Here is a 20,172-nt window from a genome sequence, read left to right on the forward strand (position 1 = left end):
CGGCTCTCTGAGGAGATTAAAATATGACTTATGGATCCCCTCAACCTTCTCAGCAGAATCCAGGAATAGAGATAGGATTATTGAGGAATCTGTAAAGATCCTCTGAAAAAATGGTGTGAATCCTTGACATACACAGTAGAACGATAAGGTTTTTGAGAATGTTATATCAAAAGAAACACTGCCAATTTGAACTGAAAGGGACAAAGAGACGATGAAATGAAGAAGGAAGATTCCTGGACTCTCAAAATCCTAAAGGCAAGAAATAAACTGATAAAAAGTACTCGGCTGCAAACATGTACTATCCTTCAATAAAAATGGAACAATGACTCTGAGTACAGAGCCTTGTATGTAAAGTACAGAACCTTAGGCACAAAGAGTAGAACCACCAGCACAGAGGAATATTCCCAGGTTTTTCAGCCTGGTGAAGTTTGCCTGGTTGGATTTCAAGATTGCTTGGAACCAATAACTCTTTTCTTTCTTTGGAGTGAGGAGGTCTGTAACTATTATCCTATGTAAGTGTTATCCTATGCCTATCCCACCACTGTAATTTGAGAAGAGGTAAAGTTTTTTTTTTACAGACCCACTGACAGAGAAAAATTTTGTCACATGGAGGATCATACCCAGTTTCTCACATACTTATCTAATTAAATGATTTACAGGTGAGATTTTAGACTTAAATTGATATGTAATATATTGAGACTTTGGGGAATATTGGGATGAGGTGAATGTATTTCACATGAAGGATGGATATGAATCTTTGGGGGTCAGAAGGCAGACTGTAGTAGGCTGAATAATAGCTTCCAAGGATATCCAAACCCTAGTTTCTGAAACCTTATTTGGCAAAGGAATTTTGCAGATGTGATTAAGGATCTTGATATGGGGACTTTATCTTGGTGGGCCCTAAATGTAATAATAACATAATAATAAAGAGGAAGGGAGAGGGATATTTGACACCAAAGGAGGTAATGTGATGACCAAAGAAAGATACTATGTTGCTGACTTGAATGATGGAGGAATGGGTCACAAGGCAAGGAATATAAGAAAGCAGGTTTAGAAGTAAAAAAGGCAAGCTTAGAAATTTCTACCCTAGAGAAAGGTGGCTAAAGGGACAGTGGCCTTGCCAAAATCTTGATTTAGACACAGTAGAGTTGATTTTTTTTCATTTTTAAAAATTTTATTGAAGTATAGTTGACTTACAAGGTTGTGATAATTTCTGCTGTAAAACAAAGTATTTCAGTTACACACTTACACACATCTGTTTTCTTTCAGATTCTTTTCCCACATAAATTATCACAGAATATTGGGTAAAGTTCTCTGTGCTACACAGCAGGTCCCTGCTGGCCAATCATTCCATATACCTCAGTATGCATATGCCAATCCGAAACTCCAGTCCTCCCCTGAACCTGTCCCCTTTGGTAACCACAAATTTTTCAAAGTCTGTGAGTTTGTTTCTATTCTGCAAATAAGTTCATTTGTGTCCTTTTTTTAAAGATTCCACATATAAGTGATAGCATATGATGCTTGTCTTTCACTGACTTGACTAACTTCACTTAATATGATAATCTCTAGAGGAATGGATAAAGAAGATGTGGTAGATATATGCAGTGGAATATTACTAGGCCATAAAAAGAATGAACTCATGCCATTTGCAGCAACATGGATGGACCTAGTAAAATTGATTTTGACTTGAGAATAAATGTATATATATTTTTTAAGCCACTAGGTTCATGGTCATTTGTTACAGCAGCCATAGGAAAATAATACAGTAATATTTCAAGATCATCTAAACCAGTGGCTTCAAACAATCCTCAAAACTAGAAGAAATGGACAACTTTCTAGAGACTTACAGCCTGCCAAAACTGAATCAAGAAGAAATAGATCAACTGAAAAAGACCGATCACTAGAAATAAAATTGAATGTGTCATAAAAACACTCCCTACAAATAAGAGTCTAGGACCAGATGGCTTCACAGGAGAATTCTACCAAACATACAAAGAGGAATTTTTTCCCATCTTCCTTAAACTTTTTCAAAAAGTTGAAAAAGAAGGAACACTCCCAAAGATATTCTATGATGCCACCATCACCCTAATACTGAAACCAGACAAAGATACCACCAAAAAAGAAAACTATCGGCCAAGATCTTTGATAAATATAGACATGAAAAATCGCAACAAAATTTTAGCCAACCGAAACCAAAAACATATCAAAAAGATCATACACCATGACCAGATGGGATTCATCCTAGGTTAACAAGGATGGTTCAACATTCACAAATCAATCAATGTCATACACCACATTAACAAAAGAAAGGTCAAAAACCACATTATCATCTCAATAGATGCAGAAAAAGCATTTGACAAAGTCCAACATCCATTCGTGATAAAAAATCTTTCCAAAGTGGGTATAGAGGGAACCTTCCTTAACATAATCAAAGCCTTGTTTGACAAACCCACAACAAATATAATACTCAACAGAGAAAAGCTGAAAGGCTTCCCACTAAAATCTAGAACAGGACAAGGATGCCCACTCTAATCACTGTTATTCAGCATAGTACTGGAAGTCCTAGCCACAGCAATCAGGCAAACAAAAGAAATAAAAGGCATCCAAATAGGAAGAGAAGAGGTGAGACTGTCACTGTATGCAGATGACATGATACTATATATAGAAAACTCTAAGGACTCAACCCAAAAACTACTTGAACTGATCAACAAATTCAGCAAAGCAGCAGGATATAAGAGAAACATTCAGAAATCAGTCACATTTCTGTATACTAACAATGAAACTTTAGAAAAGGAATACAAATACACAATATCTTTTAAAATTGCACCCGAAAAAATCAAATACCTGGGAATACACCTGACCAAGGAGGTGAAGGACCTATATGCTGAGAACTATAAAACATTAATCAAGGAAATTAAAGATGTAAAGAAATGGAAAGATATTCCATGCTCCTGGGTTGTATTGTAAAAATGGCCATATTACCCAAAGAAATCTACAGAGTCAATGCAATCCCTATCAAATTGCCCATGACATTTTTCACAGAACTAGAACAAACAATCCAAAAATTTATATGGAACCACAAAAGACCCAGAATTGCCAAAGCAATTCTGAGGAACAAAAACCAAGCAGGAGGCATCTCTCTCCCAGATTTCAGGCAATATTACAAAGCCACAGTCATCAAGACAGTGTGCTACTGGTGCCAAAACAGACAGACAGAACAATGGAACAGAATAGAGAACCCGGAAATAAACCCAGACACCTCTGGTCAATTAATCTTCGACAAAGGAGGCAAGAACATAAAATGGGAAAAAGACAGTCCTTTCAGCAGGACTTGCTGGGAAACCTGGACAGCTGCATGCAAAGCAATGAAACTAGAACACACCCTCACACCATGCACCAAAATAAACTCAAAATGGCTTAAAGACAAGACACCATCCAACTCCTGGAAGAGAACATAGGCAAAACATTCTCTCACATCAACCTTATGAATATTTTCTCAGGTCAGTCTCCCAAAGCACCAGAAATAAAAGCAAAAACAAACCAATGGGACCTGATCAAACTGAAAAGCTTTGCACAGCAATGGAAACCAAAAAGAAAACAAAAAGACACCTTCCAGAATGGGAGAAAATACTTTCAAATGATGCAACTGACAGGGCCTAATCTCTAAAATATACAAACAACTTCTACAACTCAACCGCAAAAAAGTCAACAACCCAATGGAAAAATGGTCAAAAGACCTGAATAGACATTTCTCCAAGGAAGATGTACAGATGGCCAACAATCACATGAAAAAATGTGCAACATCCCTGATTATTAGAGAAATGCAAATCAAAACTACCATGAGGTACCACCTCACATCAGTCAGAATGGCTATCATCATTAAGTCCACAAATAACAAATGCTGGAGGGGGTGTGGATAAAAGGGAACCCTCTTGTACTGCTGGTGGGAATGCAAGCTGGTACAACCACTATGGATAACAGTATGGAGGTACCTCAGAAATCTATACATAGAACTTCCATATGACCCAGCAATCCCACTCTTGGGCATATAGCTGGACAAAACTTTCCTTAAAAAAGGCACATGCACCCGCATGTTCACTGCAGTTCTATTCACAACAGCCAAGACATGGAAACAACCCAAATGTCCACCAACAGATGATTGGATTCAGAAGAAGTGGTATATATACACAATGGAATACTACTAGCCATATAAAAGAATAAAATAATGCCATTTGCAGCACCATGGATGGAACTAGAGACTCTCATCCTGAGTGAAGTTAAGTCAGAAAGAGAAAGACAAATACCATATGATATCACTTATATCTGGAATCTAATATATGGCACAAATGAACCTTTCCACAGAAAAGAAAATCATGGACTTGCAGAATAGACTTGTGATTGCCAAGGGGGAGGGGGAGGGAGTGGGATGGATTGGGATCTTGGGGTTAATAGATGCAGACTATTGCCTTTGGAATGGATTGGCAATGAGATACTGCTGTGAAGCATTGGGAACTATGTCTCGTCACTTATGATGGAGCATGATAATGTAAGAAAAAAGAACGTATACATGTATGTGTAACTGGGTCACTATGCTGTACAGTAGAAAAAAATAATGTATTGTGGAAATTTAAAAAATTAAAAAATAAAAAAATTTTTAAAAAATAAAATTTTATCAACCATTAAAAAAAATCCTCAAAACTGCCTCTTTCAGCTCTGCTTCAACTCAAGCTACCATTTTTTAATCTCATTCATGGCCTTCTGGGAATACTTAATTTCAAAAAAAAAAGGACTGTATAAGATTAAATATTAAAATCACTAATTTGATCCAATACATAATTTTATAAAAAAGGATAAAAAGTCCGGAAATGTGAAAGAGATTTTCCCTCAACTCACTCAGCCAGAGAAGACAGAGAAAAATTAAAAAAAAACAAAAACAGTCTTCAACTCCCAATTAGACTGTCTTGTGCCACACTACACTAGAACTGAAAAAATAGACTGGAGATAAACTGGAGGAATAAATAAAATCATATATGTAGAAAGTGCGAAAGAGTGCCTAGCACATAGGTGTTCATAAACATTATCTATTATTATAATATGTACTTGCATTTGCATAGACTGAGATTACAAGTGGAAAGAAGCATGATGGCTGCCCTACCCTTGGACACCCACATCATTTCTGTCAAGAAGAATGGGGTGTTCTAAGCCCAGAAATGTGAAAATAGGACATTGATTCTGCTACAGAATGGGACCAGAGATGAGGTTGATACAAGTGTCAGTGACCTAACTGCTTGGATTTGGTGCTGGTCTCAAAGACTCCAAACCTGACCCCCAGGATCACTTGAGGCTGAGAACTTACCTCAACTGAGTGCTTGTTAGCAGGCAATACTGCCTTTCATCCAGTCCCCAGTTTTCATACTGCTTAGTGCTCCACGGCAGAACAGGACATGGGGGCTCTTACTATTACTGTATCTTTAAAAATTATAGGGAAAATTTGATACTGGAAAAGGGGTTCTATGTCCCCTCTTGATCTGTGACTCAGTGTACTTCTGAATTCCAGAAGCTCTTATACTTCCAGAACTCATACCCTGGAAAATTCCACGAGAAGTTTTCATAGCCCTCAAGGAAATGATTTTCCATCAGACAAAGTAATGCTAACACCCAATGCCCTGATGCCTGCTCAGGCCAGCATACTAAAGAATCCTCAACCAGGGAGTTCCTGCTATGGCTCAGCGGGTTAAGAACCCGACTAGCATCCACGAGGATGCGGGTTCAATCCCTGGCCTCACTCAGTGGGTTAAGGATCTGGCATTGCCACAAGCTGTGGTATAGGTTGCAGATGTGGCTTGATCTGGCATTGCTGTGGCTGTGCTATAGGCTGGCAGCTACAGCTCCGATTCGACCCCTAGCCTGGGAACCTCCATATTGTGCAGGTGCAGTCCTAAAAAAAGGAAAAAAAAAAAAAAAGAATGCTCAGCCAGTGAAGGATAAACTGAGGGGTCACCAGCTTCTCAGAGAGTAGGGGATAAATGCACAGAACCTGGATTAAGTTGCAACACAGAAGGAACTGAGGTTGTCTTTCAGTTCAGAAGTTTATTATGAAGGGGATTGGGCCATTTGGTGTTTATATGCTTGAACTCTGCAGCCCTGTGTCCAGGCTATAGTGAGGAAGAAGCTGCTCTGATGGCCATAGGTGACGTCATCCCAGGAATGTGCTGAGCCCTCTCTCTTGGGTCCCTGTTGCAATAGTTGGGGTCCAGCACTATCAGATAGACTCCACTTGTGTTTCTTGTGCCTGAGCTGGAAGGATGATGTCTCTTAAAATTTCATCATAACAGGGGCTAAATACCTGCTGATTGTGATGCATCAGACTGACAAACTTCCAACCCAGTTATGCCAACTCTCCCTTGATGAAAATAAAGCCTCCAGGGAAGTCTAGCAGAGATTCCTGCATACCACGAACCAAACAGCATTTGAGAAACAAGCGGATCCACTTATCTGTGAGCAAAAGAAAAGTTTAAAGGGAAACATCAAAGAGACTTTAGAAGAAATTCACAATGCCCTTGCACCTTCTGTTCACCAAAGTTTAAATTAACTGAGATGTTCATTGACCTACGCATTCATTTAGGTAAACCATATACATGAGATTTGATTGTTTTATTTTGGAGGAAGGAATGCCATCAGGCTCCCAAAGCAATGCATGATCCAAAAATGTCAAGATAGTAAATTTCCAGCTGCTCGTCATATTACTTAACTCTAAGGGAGCTTCTGGCATGCATATGACCTAACAAGAGGATCCTAGACCTTGTACCTGAAATTCTAAGGACACATATTTCAGGCAGCGTACCAAGTTCAGGCCCCCACACCCAAATCAGACTATGTCAAGACACAAAAATTAGAAGCAAGGTAGCCAACTTCAATGCTTCCATTCCAACATGGACTATGTCCTACAGCCTAAGTTAGCATCAGTTCCTTGGAGGGGAGTAGGGACCTGCATGGTAACTTAAAGCATGGGATAGAGAAAGCTTTTCCCATCACAGGTCTTGAACTATAGTTAGGGAATGACCAGGGATTACTGGGTTGGTAGGACAGTATCTCATGCCTGAAAATTACACATCCCAGCTGCAGATATACCTTAAAATTGTATCTTCACTCTTCAAACTGAAAGAGATCTATTTCAATCCTGCACATTATACATAAGGAAACTAAAACCAAAAGACTTTCCCAATGATCATGCTTTTCCATTTTTAAATGGCTTCATAACTGATTTCCAGGGTTAAGTCCACCTTCTCTACATTACTGTTACCCACCACCACCACCACCACCACCACCACCACTACCACCACCATGGGGACTCTTACCAATGATGCTACAACACAGTTCTCTTTCTTGGCAATGTTCCGAAGTTGGCCTATAAGAGATGCGGTCTTTTCACTACTCAGGGCAGTGAGACCAATGTCCTTGAGGCCTTCATGGATTTCCTGAGACACTTGTTTGCTTACACTCACCAGAGCCTCTTCAGGCCTAGATAATGAAGGATAGAAAGTAGAGTGACCATGGCATAGGGGCAAAGCCTGGAAAGCCCCAAACCAGAAGCCAGGTGCACTGAGAAATGAATTCTAGCTCTCCAACACTAATAGATAGCAGGGCCCAATGTGTGAAATACCTTCATTGCTACCCTCAAGGTGCCAACTAATTCATACATGTAGTACTCTACTCCAATTCAAAGAAAAAAAGATAAATTTAACATGGGTTCAGTTCCATCTTTGGATCCACCCAGTATTCTTTAGTCCCATAAACTTTATTCAAACACTATTTTGATTTTCTGAGGCATTTTCCATGGCTATTTTCCCTATTTCACCAATTAAATTGTAAATACACAGAGACCTGAACTTCTAATTTCTCTTTTTACTTTGGTTGTGGGGCTCTGAATGTAGCAAATGATCAATCAATTTTATTGCCCAACTGATCAACTTCTGAATATATATACACAAGGTGTCACTCACTTAAATATACAATGACATTTTTATCATTTGTAGCAAACTAGCTTCCACACTTTCCTCCTTGGAAATAGTTTTGTCTCTATCCCAAGCCTTAATACGATTTATCAAAAGATGCCAATGACCTTTGCAGATGGTTTGCAAGGTCCTTTGTGTGGTTTGGGATGAAGAATAAGCAATAATACATTAACTGTCTAAGGCCCAAAAATCAACATATTATTTTCAACTCTCAGAAAGATCTATGAAGTTTACCTGGTGTTAAATTCTTCTGTCAGGGCCTTGGTTATATGTTTCAGTTTATCCACAAATTCAGGTGAGTTAAATAAAACATTACCAGAGAAACTTCTGGCAACTAGCAACACTGAGACGAGGATGGCTAACTGGTTCAACTGGGACTCTATGTCCTGTAGCCGGATTCTGTCCATTAGCTGAGTCTGATGAGGCAGGGAAGAGCAAGCTGTCAGGAGAAGAAGGTTCTAGTGAAGGTACTGAATACAAAACAAAACAACAATGCCCTAACACACATTTCTACCTCAGGAAACTCTTCACTGTCAGGATCCCAGACAAGAAGATTCAGGTAACCTTGGTATAGCACCATTGTGGAACTGGGAAGCTCCGAGTTGTTAGCTGCCCAATTTGGAGGTGAACAGGCCATGCTGGAGAGCTGAGAGAGTCAGGAGAACTTGGAGATGGTGTAATGAGGTCTAGAGCTGTTTTGTTTGGCCATTTTGTGGTGCAGTCAAGGAGATCTATGACATAGAAGGGAATATGTGAATATCTTCAAACTCCAAAGCTTGAAGATATAATCTTAGTCAATAAAGAAGTGATTTTGTAGGTCTTTCTGTCTTATAGAGATGTTCCTTCTTCTTACCCCTTACCCAAGAAAGAAACTTCCTATTCAAAAAACAGAAAATACTCTGTCACCAAGAAGGCAGACCCAAGGTCAAATCTCCCATCTCCTGGCCTTAAATTTTGAACATACTGGGATGCTTTTTGAGGAGTTTTTGGAATTTAGCTAGTTCATACTGGACAGAATGTTCCTGCAGGTAGGGTCGAAGGCTCTGGATAGTATAGTTCACCATGTCCATTTTCATCAGGCCCAGAACATGGAAGATACCCTTGTCATAAGAACAAATCAAATGTTTACACTCTGAAAGGAGATCTAGTGTGGTGTGGTGGAACCCAAGCAAAGAGTTCTAAAAATCACAGTGTTTTAGAGTTAAAAAGGGCCTGAAAAACCACAGTACTATTTCAATTTACAAATAAAGACCACTGCCAAGGACCTAAGGCCACAGAGTGAGTTGCTAGCAAAGCCAGGAACATCTTCTGACCATTTAGTTATCAGACTAGGGCTCTTTCCATTGTAGTTGCTCCATCTTCTCAGAACAATGACTAAAATCCTAACTCTCTGTGAGTAGTTGGAATGATATGTGATTGAATACTCTTCGGGCATATCACTTTACCTTTCTGAGTCTTGGTTCTTCTAGCTGTGAAACAGAGAAAATCCTTATTCCTATCCCCCACACAGGGTTTGAGTTAGGATACGTAAGAGATTTTTTGAGAAAAGGCTGTTTGAAATCTCTAGAAGAAAGAATGACTGTACTCTGTCTTAACAGCATCATTTCTTAAAAGGGGTCCAAAAGAATTAAGATCATCAAAAGGCTCTGAGAGTCCATCCCTGGAAAATAAAAGCTAATAGCCCAGGGAGGAAAAACAGAGGTGTCAGTTCTTCAGTACAGGAAAGCTAGACAAGTCAGGAGCTATAACATGGTATCTGGCCTACAGTCTTCTGGCACAGTGCCTAAGACAGATTTCAGAGACAATGCATCTAGTTTCTTACCCCAGTAACTGCACAGGATCTGTTATGCTCTCTAGTTTTTGCAATACTTCATCTCAGACTGGTGCACATAGCAGAATCATCAAGTTGAGAATGTAGTTAGAGAGATGGGGGACATCCAGGGCCCCATGCTCTGCTTCCTGCTTGAGGAGATCTATGTCCAGAGCTTCTTCAACCTCATTTCTTAGGCAGTTCTGGCGTAGTAACAGCAGTGATAGCAAGATCTTGGCAGAAAAGAAAATCAATGGAGCCAAATTGTTTAGAAGTCCATTCTCCAATGAACAATCCCCTTAAGACAAAGGCATCTCATCCTACATCTTTTGAGGGTTCAGAAACTAGATCTCCAAATTTCTAATAAAGAATATTATTTCTCTCTGCTTAAGGGTCAACTAATTTAAGGCTTCATTGAGATCAGTACTAACAGTGCCATATTATTTTCTAAGCAGAAAGAGATAAAGATATGAATAAAAACAATAGTGTGATAAAAAGAAGTGTAGGACATAAAAATATAAAATACATACCACCACAGGTGATGAGGCATTCTTAATAAGGGATAAGGACATTATTATATTGTTTTACTTCAAAGGACAAAAATGAAACAGGCAAAAAAACTATTAAGGGTCACTAGAAATAACCTTTGACACAAAAATATAAGCTCCTTGTTGGCAAGGGCTCTCTTATTTATCTATGTGCTTCTGAAACACATAACATAATGGAGGTTCAGTGAAAATCTGCTTAACTGAATGATATACTGTGTTGTTACAGCAAGATCCCAGCTTTCAAGCTTCATCTCACACACACAAAAAATGGAAGCTTCTCCATATCATCTACTTAAGTAATCGCCCATATTTAGAAAGGAAGTATGCTACTTAGAAAATTGGTAGCCATCAATCATCAAAAGGTCTGGGATGCTTAGGAACTTAATATACACAAATGGGAATTTGGTTACTCACCGCCTTAACTTCTCTCAGAAGTTCAAGAGCACAAGTGAAGTCAGGGGGAGTACTTGATAGCTGGTCTTTCAGATGGTCCCAAAAAGCACTGTACATTGTCTCCATAATACTGCCTTCCAGACTATAGGAAGGTTAAATGAGCAAATGTCTCTTTACCCAGAGAATTGATAAAGGATCATAATCTCCTAAATCACAAACTGCATTTAAGATCACAAAAGACTGGGGAGTTTCCTTGTGGCCCAGGGGGTTAAGGACCTAGCTTTGTCACTGCAGTGGCTCGGGTTGCTGTGGTGGCGCAGGTTTGATCCCTTACCCAGGAACTTCCACATGCCACAGGTGCAGCCAAAAAAAAAAAAAATGGTCATGAAAGACCATGACATTGACAAGACAGGAGCTATGTTTAGACTTTAGCAGAACTGAATACATTGAGTTTAGTCTCAGATGCAAAGGCATTGGCCAAATTCTCTCAGAAGGTTACCTCCGGGTTCCAGAGAAACTCTCCTTCAGTAAGAGGAAACTTGAACTAGGCGGTGAGCCCCTGAGTTCCAGCCCTGGCTCTTCATCTAACCTAAATTTGTGCCTTGGCTTCCATATCCATAGACTTATACCTTTGAACTAGATTATCCTTTTCCTTCAGTCTTGAAATCCAGGAAAGGATTTTCCTTCTTGATAACACTTGAAAATCTTATATGCACCTCAAACTCAGCAAGCCTAAAACTGAACTCATTATCTTCCTTTCTCAAACCTGTTCCTTATCCAAGCAAACCATAAAGCTTATCCATTTTCTGGAGTTCCCATTGTGGCTCAGCGTTAACAAACCTGACTAGTATCCATGAGGATGCAGGTTCAATCCCTGGCCTCACTCAGTGGGTTAAGGATCTGGTGTTGCCACAAGCTGCAATGTAGGTTGCAGATGAGGCTCGGATCCTGCGTTGCTGTGGCTGCGACTTTGGCCAGCAGCTATAGCTCTGTTTTGTCCCCCTAGCCTGGGAACTTCCGTATGCCACAGGTGAAGCCCTAAAAAGAAAACTATAAATAAATAAAATTTAAAAGCTTATCCTTTTTCCCATTAAAAAATACAAGAGTAATGCATGGTTTTGTTAAAAAATTTACAAGCAATACAAAGACAAGTGAAAAACAAGTCAAAGTTCCTCCTCCAACACATCAATCCCATTTATGAGATGTCACCAAATATTATTTATCTACTGTGTAATAATTACTCCCCCTCATTCTTTTTATGCATTTGGTCACCAAATTTCAGAGATTTTACTCCTTAAATATCTCTGAATCCATCTGCAACTTCCCAAAATTCCTACCTGGACTATAGAGATGATCTGGTAAATGGCTTTCCTGCCCCAACAAAGTCTTATTCCCACACTGCCACATATTCTTACTAAAACTAATGATTTTTCAAAGATAAAAATATAGTCATAATGACATGCTTATTTATTTATTTATATTTTATTTTTGCTTTTTAGGGCTGCACCTACAGCATATAGAAGTTCCCAGGCTAGGCAGCTACAGCTGCCAGCCTACACCACAGCAACAAGGAATCCTAGCTTTGTCCATGACCTACACCGCAGCTCACAGCAACACCAGACCCTTAACCCAATGAGCGAGGCCAGGGATTAATCCTGCATCCTCATGGATACTAGTTGGGTTTGTTACCACTGAGCCACAATGGGAACTCCCATGGCATGCTTATTTAAAGTCCTTTCGAAGCTCCCCATCACCAGCAGGATGGCTTCTAAGACCCTTCATGATACTATTTTGACGCTTCACCTACCTTTCTGCCGACCTCCTTCTAACCCTCTGTTCTTCAATAATAAGTCTACATATAATGAATATATAATCATCTTCCACCATTCTATGCCTCTGACATGTCATTTCTACTTCCAGAAGAAGACTTTTCCCCCAGACCACCTGAAAAGCACCTATTCATGCTCCAAGATTCAAGTCAAGTGTTACCTTATCAGGAAAGTCTTCCTTGACTCTCCTCAGCTAAGCATGAATGAAGAATTCCATATACTAGATGTGAGAGAACTTATCACTGCATAGGAGCTATCTGCTATTTGACTATTTCTCCTCTATAAACTTCTTGATGTCAAGACAGCATTTTACTCATTTATATGTCCCCAGTATTTAACATTCTGCCTTCCATCTAGCATAGACTGAATAAATATCTGTTGAGTAAATACCTGGCAATGATAATTCCCTTGAGAATCCGTAACAGTAATAAGTATCACATTATAAGCTCAAAGGTAAAACCAATCACTGATAATCTATAGATAATAGATAACCCCAAATTCTATTTCAATCTCTTTTCCAGTATACTTTTTGTATTACTACACTAGAATAAGACTATTAATAACAAAACAACGAAAATCAAGCTCTAAATAGTATTATTTCCTCTGCTTCATTTACCCACCCCTCATCACCACAACCACCCCCCAAGTCCCTTTAACAGAAGTTTATTCTCCTAGTTTCACTTTCTCTGCATCCCTTCCAGTAGAATAACAAATCTAACTAAGGCACCAGGGACAGTGAAGGCAGTGAGGAAGATACAAGAAGGCCTAGGTTTTGGTAAAATCCTCCTTCAGGGAAGGTGTGCTTGGTATGAGTACCTACTGGAAAACTAAGGACAAACTAAGAAGTATAAAGATCGGAGTTCTCATTGCGGCTTAGCAGAAACAAATTTGACTAGTATCCATGAGGATATGGGTTCGATCCCTGGCCTTAGGGATCCAGCATTGCCTTGACCTGAGGTGTAGGTGGCAGACTGTGGCTCGGATCCCACGTTACTGTGGCTGTGTTGTAAGCCCTCAGTTGTAGCTCCGATTGGACCCTTAGCCTGGGAACTTCTATATGCCACAGGTGCAGCCCCAAAAAGCAAAAAAAAAAAAAAAAAAGTGTAAAGATCAAGAGGAACACTGACAGAGCAAGGCACTTAAGTAATAGATTCCCTGAAGGGGCAAAATAGAAGCCACTTTTTAAGGTGGGAAATTACAAATGCCATACACAATATAAGTTCTGACAAGGAAATTTACCCATTTAACTATTAATAAACCATTAGAAGTATTCAATTCATACTGAATGACTTATTTGTGTATTGCAGTAACAACATAATTAATAAGAGCTAGAATAAAGTCTGACTTTCGAGGGGAATGATTTTTTAATGGGTTATGATCTTGGTTCATGGAATTTTTATTAAGCTGATTATGAAGCAGAAATGTTCCCTGAAATCCCTTACCATGAAGAGCTGGCAATACCACTATTAGAAAAGTAATCTTTTCATCTGTGCTTGGTCAATCTACAGACAATTAAAAGAAAAACTGCTAAGAGCTACTTCCTCCAAAACTGTCTAAGAAGATGTGAAATTCACTGCGTTTCACTGTTAATTAGAATTCCAATCTGAACATTCTGGCAATAACTGCATTGATTTATTTCTCATTTAAATATAATTTCTGCCTGCCTTTATTCTGTGAGACTAATAATTGCACTGATTATTGCTCTGTTTTATTGGTTTAAGACATACTCAAACATTAAGACATACTCAAACATTAATTGTACTAATAAAAATAGTTCAAGCCTGATCAAAAGTCACTTGTGATATGTACCTATGCCAGGAGAAGAAAAATGGAAAAAATAGAAGCGTCTGTACCTGTTGGGAAGTAATACAATCTCTTCCATACAAAAATCTTGATTGACCATGATTTCATGAGCAATGCTAAGCTTAGAAACTTCGTTAATTCTATCAGATCTGTGACAGAAAGTACTTCAGGTTGGCTCTCTGGAAAAAGGCATAGCAGTCATCAACAAGGAACCCCCACAAAGAGAATTTCTATTTCATTCAGAGATTCAACCAGCCAAGTAAAACCCTCAAATTTAAATTTATCAAACAAATCTTACATGGGTTCATGTGATCATCCTAGTATTTAAGGTTGTCTGAAATCTTTGCCCTTCAAACAGCTCTAGAAACCTCAGAGAATTCAGATATGAGAAATTAGTTTGTGAAAAGTAAAAAATGAAACTGATTTCAAAGACTATTGCTTGAAATATCTAAACAATAAGGAAAACATAGCAAATAAACAGTGAATAAGTCGTGGTTTATAACATAAACCTTTATCTAGAACTTACTGTTTCTACTGTCCTTGTCCTACCTCTGATGAGACAGGAAGAGACACAAAATGATAATATCCTTATGGATAACACCAAAAATTTTACTAGATGGCTATAAAGCTTAATGATGCTTAAAGCACTGTTCCAAAATCTGGGGATTCCACAGACCAATAAAATTTTACACACACAAAAAAATGAGTGACTGACAATGATTTTCCAATTTTAATTTTTCCACATATGGGCATTGTGGCAAATAAAAACAAAAAACCAACCTTACCATAACCCAAAAAAATGATTTCATTAAAAAAGTATATTTTAGGAGTTCCCGTCATGGCTCAGTGGAAACATATCTGACTAGCATCCATGAGGATGCAGGTTCACTCCCTGGGCTTGCTCAGTGTGTTGATGATCCAGCGCTGCAGTGAGTAGTAGTATAGGTAGAAGACTTGGCTCGGATCCCACGTTTTGCTGTGGCTGTGGTGTAGGCTGGCAGCTATAGCTCTTCTTCGACCCCTAGCCTGGGAACCTCCATATGCCGTGGGTGTGTCCCTAAAAAGACAAAAAACAAAAAAAAGTATATTTTAACCTCTAGAAAGGCAAAAAAGAAAACAGTCAGGGGGAGGGAGTGGGAGGGATGGGGAGCTTGGGCTTATCAGACACAACTTAGAATAGATTTACAAGGAGATCCTGCTGAATAGCATTGAGAACTTTGTCTAGATACTCATGTTGCAACAGAAGAAAGGGTGGGGGAAAAATGTAACTGTAATGTATACATGTAAGGATAACCTGACCCCCTTGCTGTACAGTGGGAAAATAAAAAAAAATTATAAAAAAAAAGAAAACAGTCAGAATATAGAAGTCATTTAAACTGCATCAATTTACCTTTATTTTAAAATCTCATTACAATATCTTTGTTTTATTTCATTCAAGATTGGTAAAAACTTTGTCACACACTAGCATTGGAATCTGGAACAACTGTTCTGAGTTCATTATACAGTTGGCAGTCCGTATCTGCGGATTCTGCACTAGGATTCATGAGGTTGAGGGTTTGATCCCTGGCCTCGCTCAGTGGGTTAAGGATCCCGCGTTGCCATGAGCTGTGGTGTAGGCTGCAGACGTGGCTCAGATCTGGTGTTACTGTGGCTGTGGCGTAGGCCAGCAGTTACAGCTCCAATTAGACTCCCTAGCCTGGGAACCTCCATAGGCTTCAGGTGCTGCCCTAAAAAGACAAAAAACAAAAAATAAAGAAAGAAAGAACAGGAGGATGTAAGTAGGTTATATGCATAGTATGCAAATACTATGCATATAACCTACTTACAAGTCCCTTTTACATAAGGGACTTGAGCACCATGGATTTTGGTAACCTGAGGGGGGTGGGTGGTTTCTGGACCCAATTCCTCGTGGATACAGACAGCTGTACAGACTACTTAATTACAGCAGAGATACATAGTAAGTACACAAAGTAGTTATAATTATTACCTGGTATAAAATAAAGCATGCAATAAAACCATTTTCTCACATTCAATATTGTTCAATAACTTATTCAGAGAGAACTATTTATAACCAAAATATAACGACTCACATACAAGAATCCTAAAACTTTCCCCGAGGAGATGATCAACTTATGTACATTTACTTCTTACTAAAAAAAACCCTTCTACAAAAGTTAGTACTATCAATCCACATCTCCTTTCCATCATAACTAAAAAGCTACATATGTTAAAATGTACCATCTAATCAATTCATTAAGCCATTTATTTGAGACACTGTGGCACTACTAAACGTGCCATTCTATTTACTAGCAGTGACCCTAAATGGCAGCTAGAGAAACATACATGATTCAACTAAATAATATTGTGGCTTCCAACTATTTTTTTCCCATTTCTGTCTTCAAGAGTTTAGATCAAATCATTATATCTGGACAGATCTTAAGACTTATGTTTGGTTAAATTCACTGGAGATTATCATAAGAGTATTGCGATTTCCTATGAGGTTGGACTAGTCAAACAAAAACCTCAAATAAATGCTTACCATAAGGTGTGGAAGAGATCTCATGCCTCTATGTATATAGAAAAGCACTGTTATTACAGATCTAAAAAATTTACCCTAGAGCAGTGATAATTCTTATGTCAACAAAGTGCTCCTGGGAAAGGACAGAACACAATTCCAGCACTAGATCATTTGAATTCTTTCAAATCCATCCTAAAGCTATTTACAATCTACAAATCAAAATATAAGAATGCAACCTATTTCCCATGTTTTGTACTAAATTTGATACTCAAGTCTTCTCAAACACAAGTCATTATGCTTTCTTGGCCTCTTTCTCTAGAGTTAAAGTCTTTTAATTTCATTTGCCAATCAGAGGCATAGGTCCAATATGTAAAGATTGGAGGGAAAAACAAAACAAGGAAAAGAATAATCTAAAAGAAGAGTTGCAGAAGGATGAGCAGTGAAAAATGTAAGGTTGCAAGAGCCTTTAAGGGACTTAAGCCACAGGCTATCTATTCCTTTAACCTACTGTGGTCAAGAATTAACCAAGGAAGTGATGACAGAATTCAAGACCTACCAGGAGAGTGGTCATCTGAACAGAAGCTATGTTTTCCTGGCTCTGCCCTGGTGTCTTGGGTTTATGGGCTCCACTCTCTGCTTCATTGGGATAATTCTGGAGCACAGTTTTTTCAATCTTAGGCATCTTGATGTTACCTAGAATTGGGGAAAAAAGAAGAGGCAAGCTGTTGGTTGTGTAAGATTTGACTCTGACTCAGGGATGAGAGGGAGGAGGGCTCTTCAACTGCCGTAGTGTGCCTTGATGACTGAACCTGCTGCTCCCTATTGAGGAGGTTAAGGACAAGGGCTTCAAGGGACACTCATTGGAACAACTAGGTTCCCCAAACAGCCTTGTGGGAAAGGAGAACTTGGGACTAGTTGGGCTGTCCTTGCTGAAATCAAAGTGTTGGGGCAAGGAGAATAGAAAACCAAGGCCCAGAGATGAACAATGACTTGCCAGAGGGCACATAGCACAGGACTGGCAGAAGTGGGAGAGGAAACTTCCCCAACACCAGTTGTCTTTAATCTGAGAATATCCCCCTTCATCCTTAATTTCAGCCCCCCACTCGTCTTTGGTTACAATGAGGGGTGGCAGCTAGACTCAGGCAGGAAGAGACCCCCACTGCCCCAGGACCCTGGCCCCTCACCTTCTCCCAGTCCTTGACCAGCTGCCCCATGTTTGTGTCTGTTAGGCCCCTAGGCCTCTTCAATCTAGTCCTGGGACATACCATCGAGGACTGGGCAGGAGTGGAGATCAGCAGGAAGGAGTTGGACACAACCGTAAAGATGATGGAACCAACCCAGAGTGCACCCCTATCAGTGACGCTAGATAGAAGAATCTGAAACCGGAAAACAAAGGGTGGTGGGTTTCCCAGGTAGCAGGACTGGTCATGTGCCCAGGGTACCATGGGAACCAAGAGCAGGAAAGGCAAGCAGGGACCGGCTTCCGTGATAGGAAGCAAGAGGCTGAAATGCTCTGTGAGGGGACTGCGGGCTCATACCCTTCTTTGAAGGTTCAAAGCGTCTCAGGAGCCCCTCAGGATCTTGCAGTTAATCTTCTCAAGTCCCGTTCCTCACCTATAGGCAAAGAACTGTTTAGGGTTACCATCCTCTCCCCTCTAGGGGAAAATAAAACATTTAAATAACCGTTTAGAGAGGTTACCTGGTAGCCTAGCAGTTAAGGATTCAGCATTGCTGCTGCCGTGGCTCAGGTTCTAGGCTGGGAATTTCTGCATGCCACAGGTTCGGTAAATAAATAAATAACCATTTACCAAAAAATAGGAGCATTTTTGTTTGCTTCACTTCAGGCTCATTTAGCCTTTGAAAAAAAGAACCAATGGCATTACAGAAATCCAGAATTATGTTTTGAGGGTTGTTTTCTTTTTTTCTTTTGTTTAAGTGAATCCTTCACACAATGTGGAGACAAATAGGCTATTAAACTTCCATTTTACAAATATGGAAACCTAGCATCATTTTAAAAGGTGAGTCATAGAGGCTTTGTGGTGAACTGGCAAGACCATAAGTCTCAGAGGGAGCCTAGGTATTGGTTTGTTAATTCCAACTGTGTTCCTGGCTTGTTCTTCATTAGAATCCAACTGTGAGCCTTGGAGATCATCTAGAACATGAGGGTGTTGGAATAGATGGCTCTAAGGGCCCTTGTGTTGCTCACTGTTTACTCCTAGTTTAATTTTTCACTTGAATGTACTACAGTGATTTGAGGACCCCTGGATTGGCCCATTTCCAAATTGGGGGAGGGGATGTATTTTTTTTAAAAAAAGATGTCTTTGCCCTGCACTATTCCATCCTGCTCCTTTATCTTGATGATTTTTTAACCCATTAGCTTTTTTTCATAAAACAAAAATGTGATTTGACTAAATTCTCATCCCAATTCTTGCCTTGTTAGGGTCAATGGTGAAGTGTGGATATCTTGCACAAGGGTTATAGAGCAGAAGTCCAAGAATTTTCCAGTCTAAGGAAACGCCACCCTGCTTCTAGGTCCAAAAGAATGTGAGGGATATTTGGCAGTCAAGTTGCTGCTTTCTTGGCTGGATAGTGTATAATATTAATAAATGCTAAATCTGAATACCTTCCTCATCCTCTCCTATTATTTGCCTCAGTAAAGTCAACTATGAAACAATGCTGTTACACATAACTCAGAAAAAAATGGTTAAATACATTTTTCTTGATTTGAACATCAATTTTTACATTCATAAAGCATGGGTTTCACTATACCAGAAATTGACTTCTTTTTATTTTGTATTTTGAATATTCTTTTTTTTTTTTTTTGCCATACCTGTGACATGTGGAAGTTCCCGAGCCAGGGATCAAACCCACAGCACAGCAGTGACCTAAGCCACTGGATCCTTAAACCACTGCACCACAAGGGAACACCTGATTTCTCTTTTTAAAAATCAGATTTCTACTTTGTTTCTAAGAAAAATTATCTGGAATGACATCGATTTTTTTTTCCTTACAAAAAAATGCATTGTTTAAAAGACTCTTCTCAGTTATGCTTGAAATTCTATTAGTTCTAAATTCATATAAATTAAACTGTCTTTTTTATGGCTGCACCTGCAGCATATGGAAGTTCCTGTGCCAGTAATTGAATCCAAGCCACATCTGCAACCTACACCACGGCCACAGCAATGCCAGATCCTTAACCCACAGCAGGAACTCCTTAAACTGTCTTTTAAAAAGTAGAATGTATCTTATAAAAACA

General features: G+C 39.3%; 1 protein-coding gene across 1 annotated transcript; it reads right to left on the bottom strand.

Moving 5' to 3' along the window:
* Positions 1-6,262: 6,262 nt before the first annotated feature.
* On the bottom strand, positions 6,263-14,540 carry LOC125118589 (T-complex protein 11 homolog). The gene is given in 10 exon segments (XM_047765253.1): positions 6,263-6,292; positions 7,353-7,521; positions 8,250-8,431; positions 8,530-8,669; positions 8,672-8,746; positions 8,980-9,115; positions 9,661-9,675; positions 9,852-10,058; positions 10,788-10,908; positions 14,449-14,540. Coding segments are annotated over 10 exon segments (1,125 nt in total). The 5' UTR covers positions 14,499-14,540.
* Between the last annotated feature and the right edge of the window lie 5,632 nt (positions 14,541-20,172).

Source organism: Phacochoerus africanus, chromosome X, assembly GCF_016906955.1.
Source record: "Phacochoerus africanus isolate WHEZ1 chromosome X, ROS_Pafr_v1, whole genome shotgun sequence".
Taxonomy (NCBI): domain Eukaryota; kingdom Metazoa; phylum Chordata; class Mammalia; order Artiodactyla; family Suidae; genus Phacochoerus; species Phacochoerus africanus.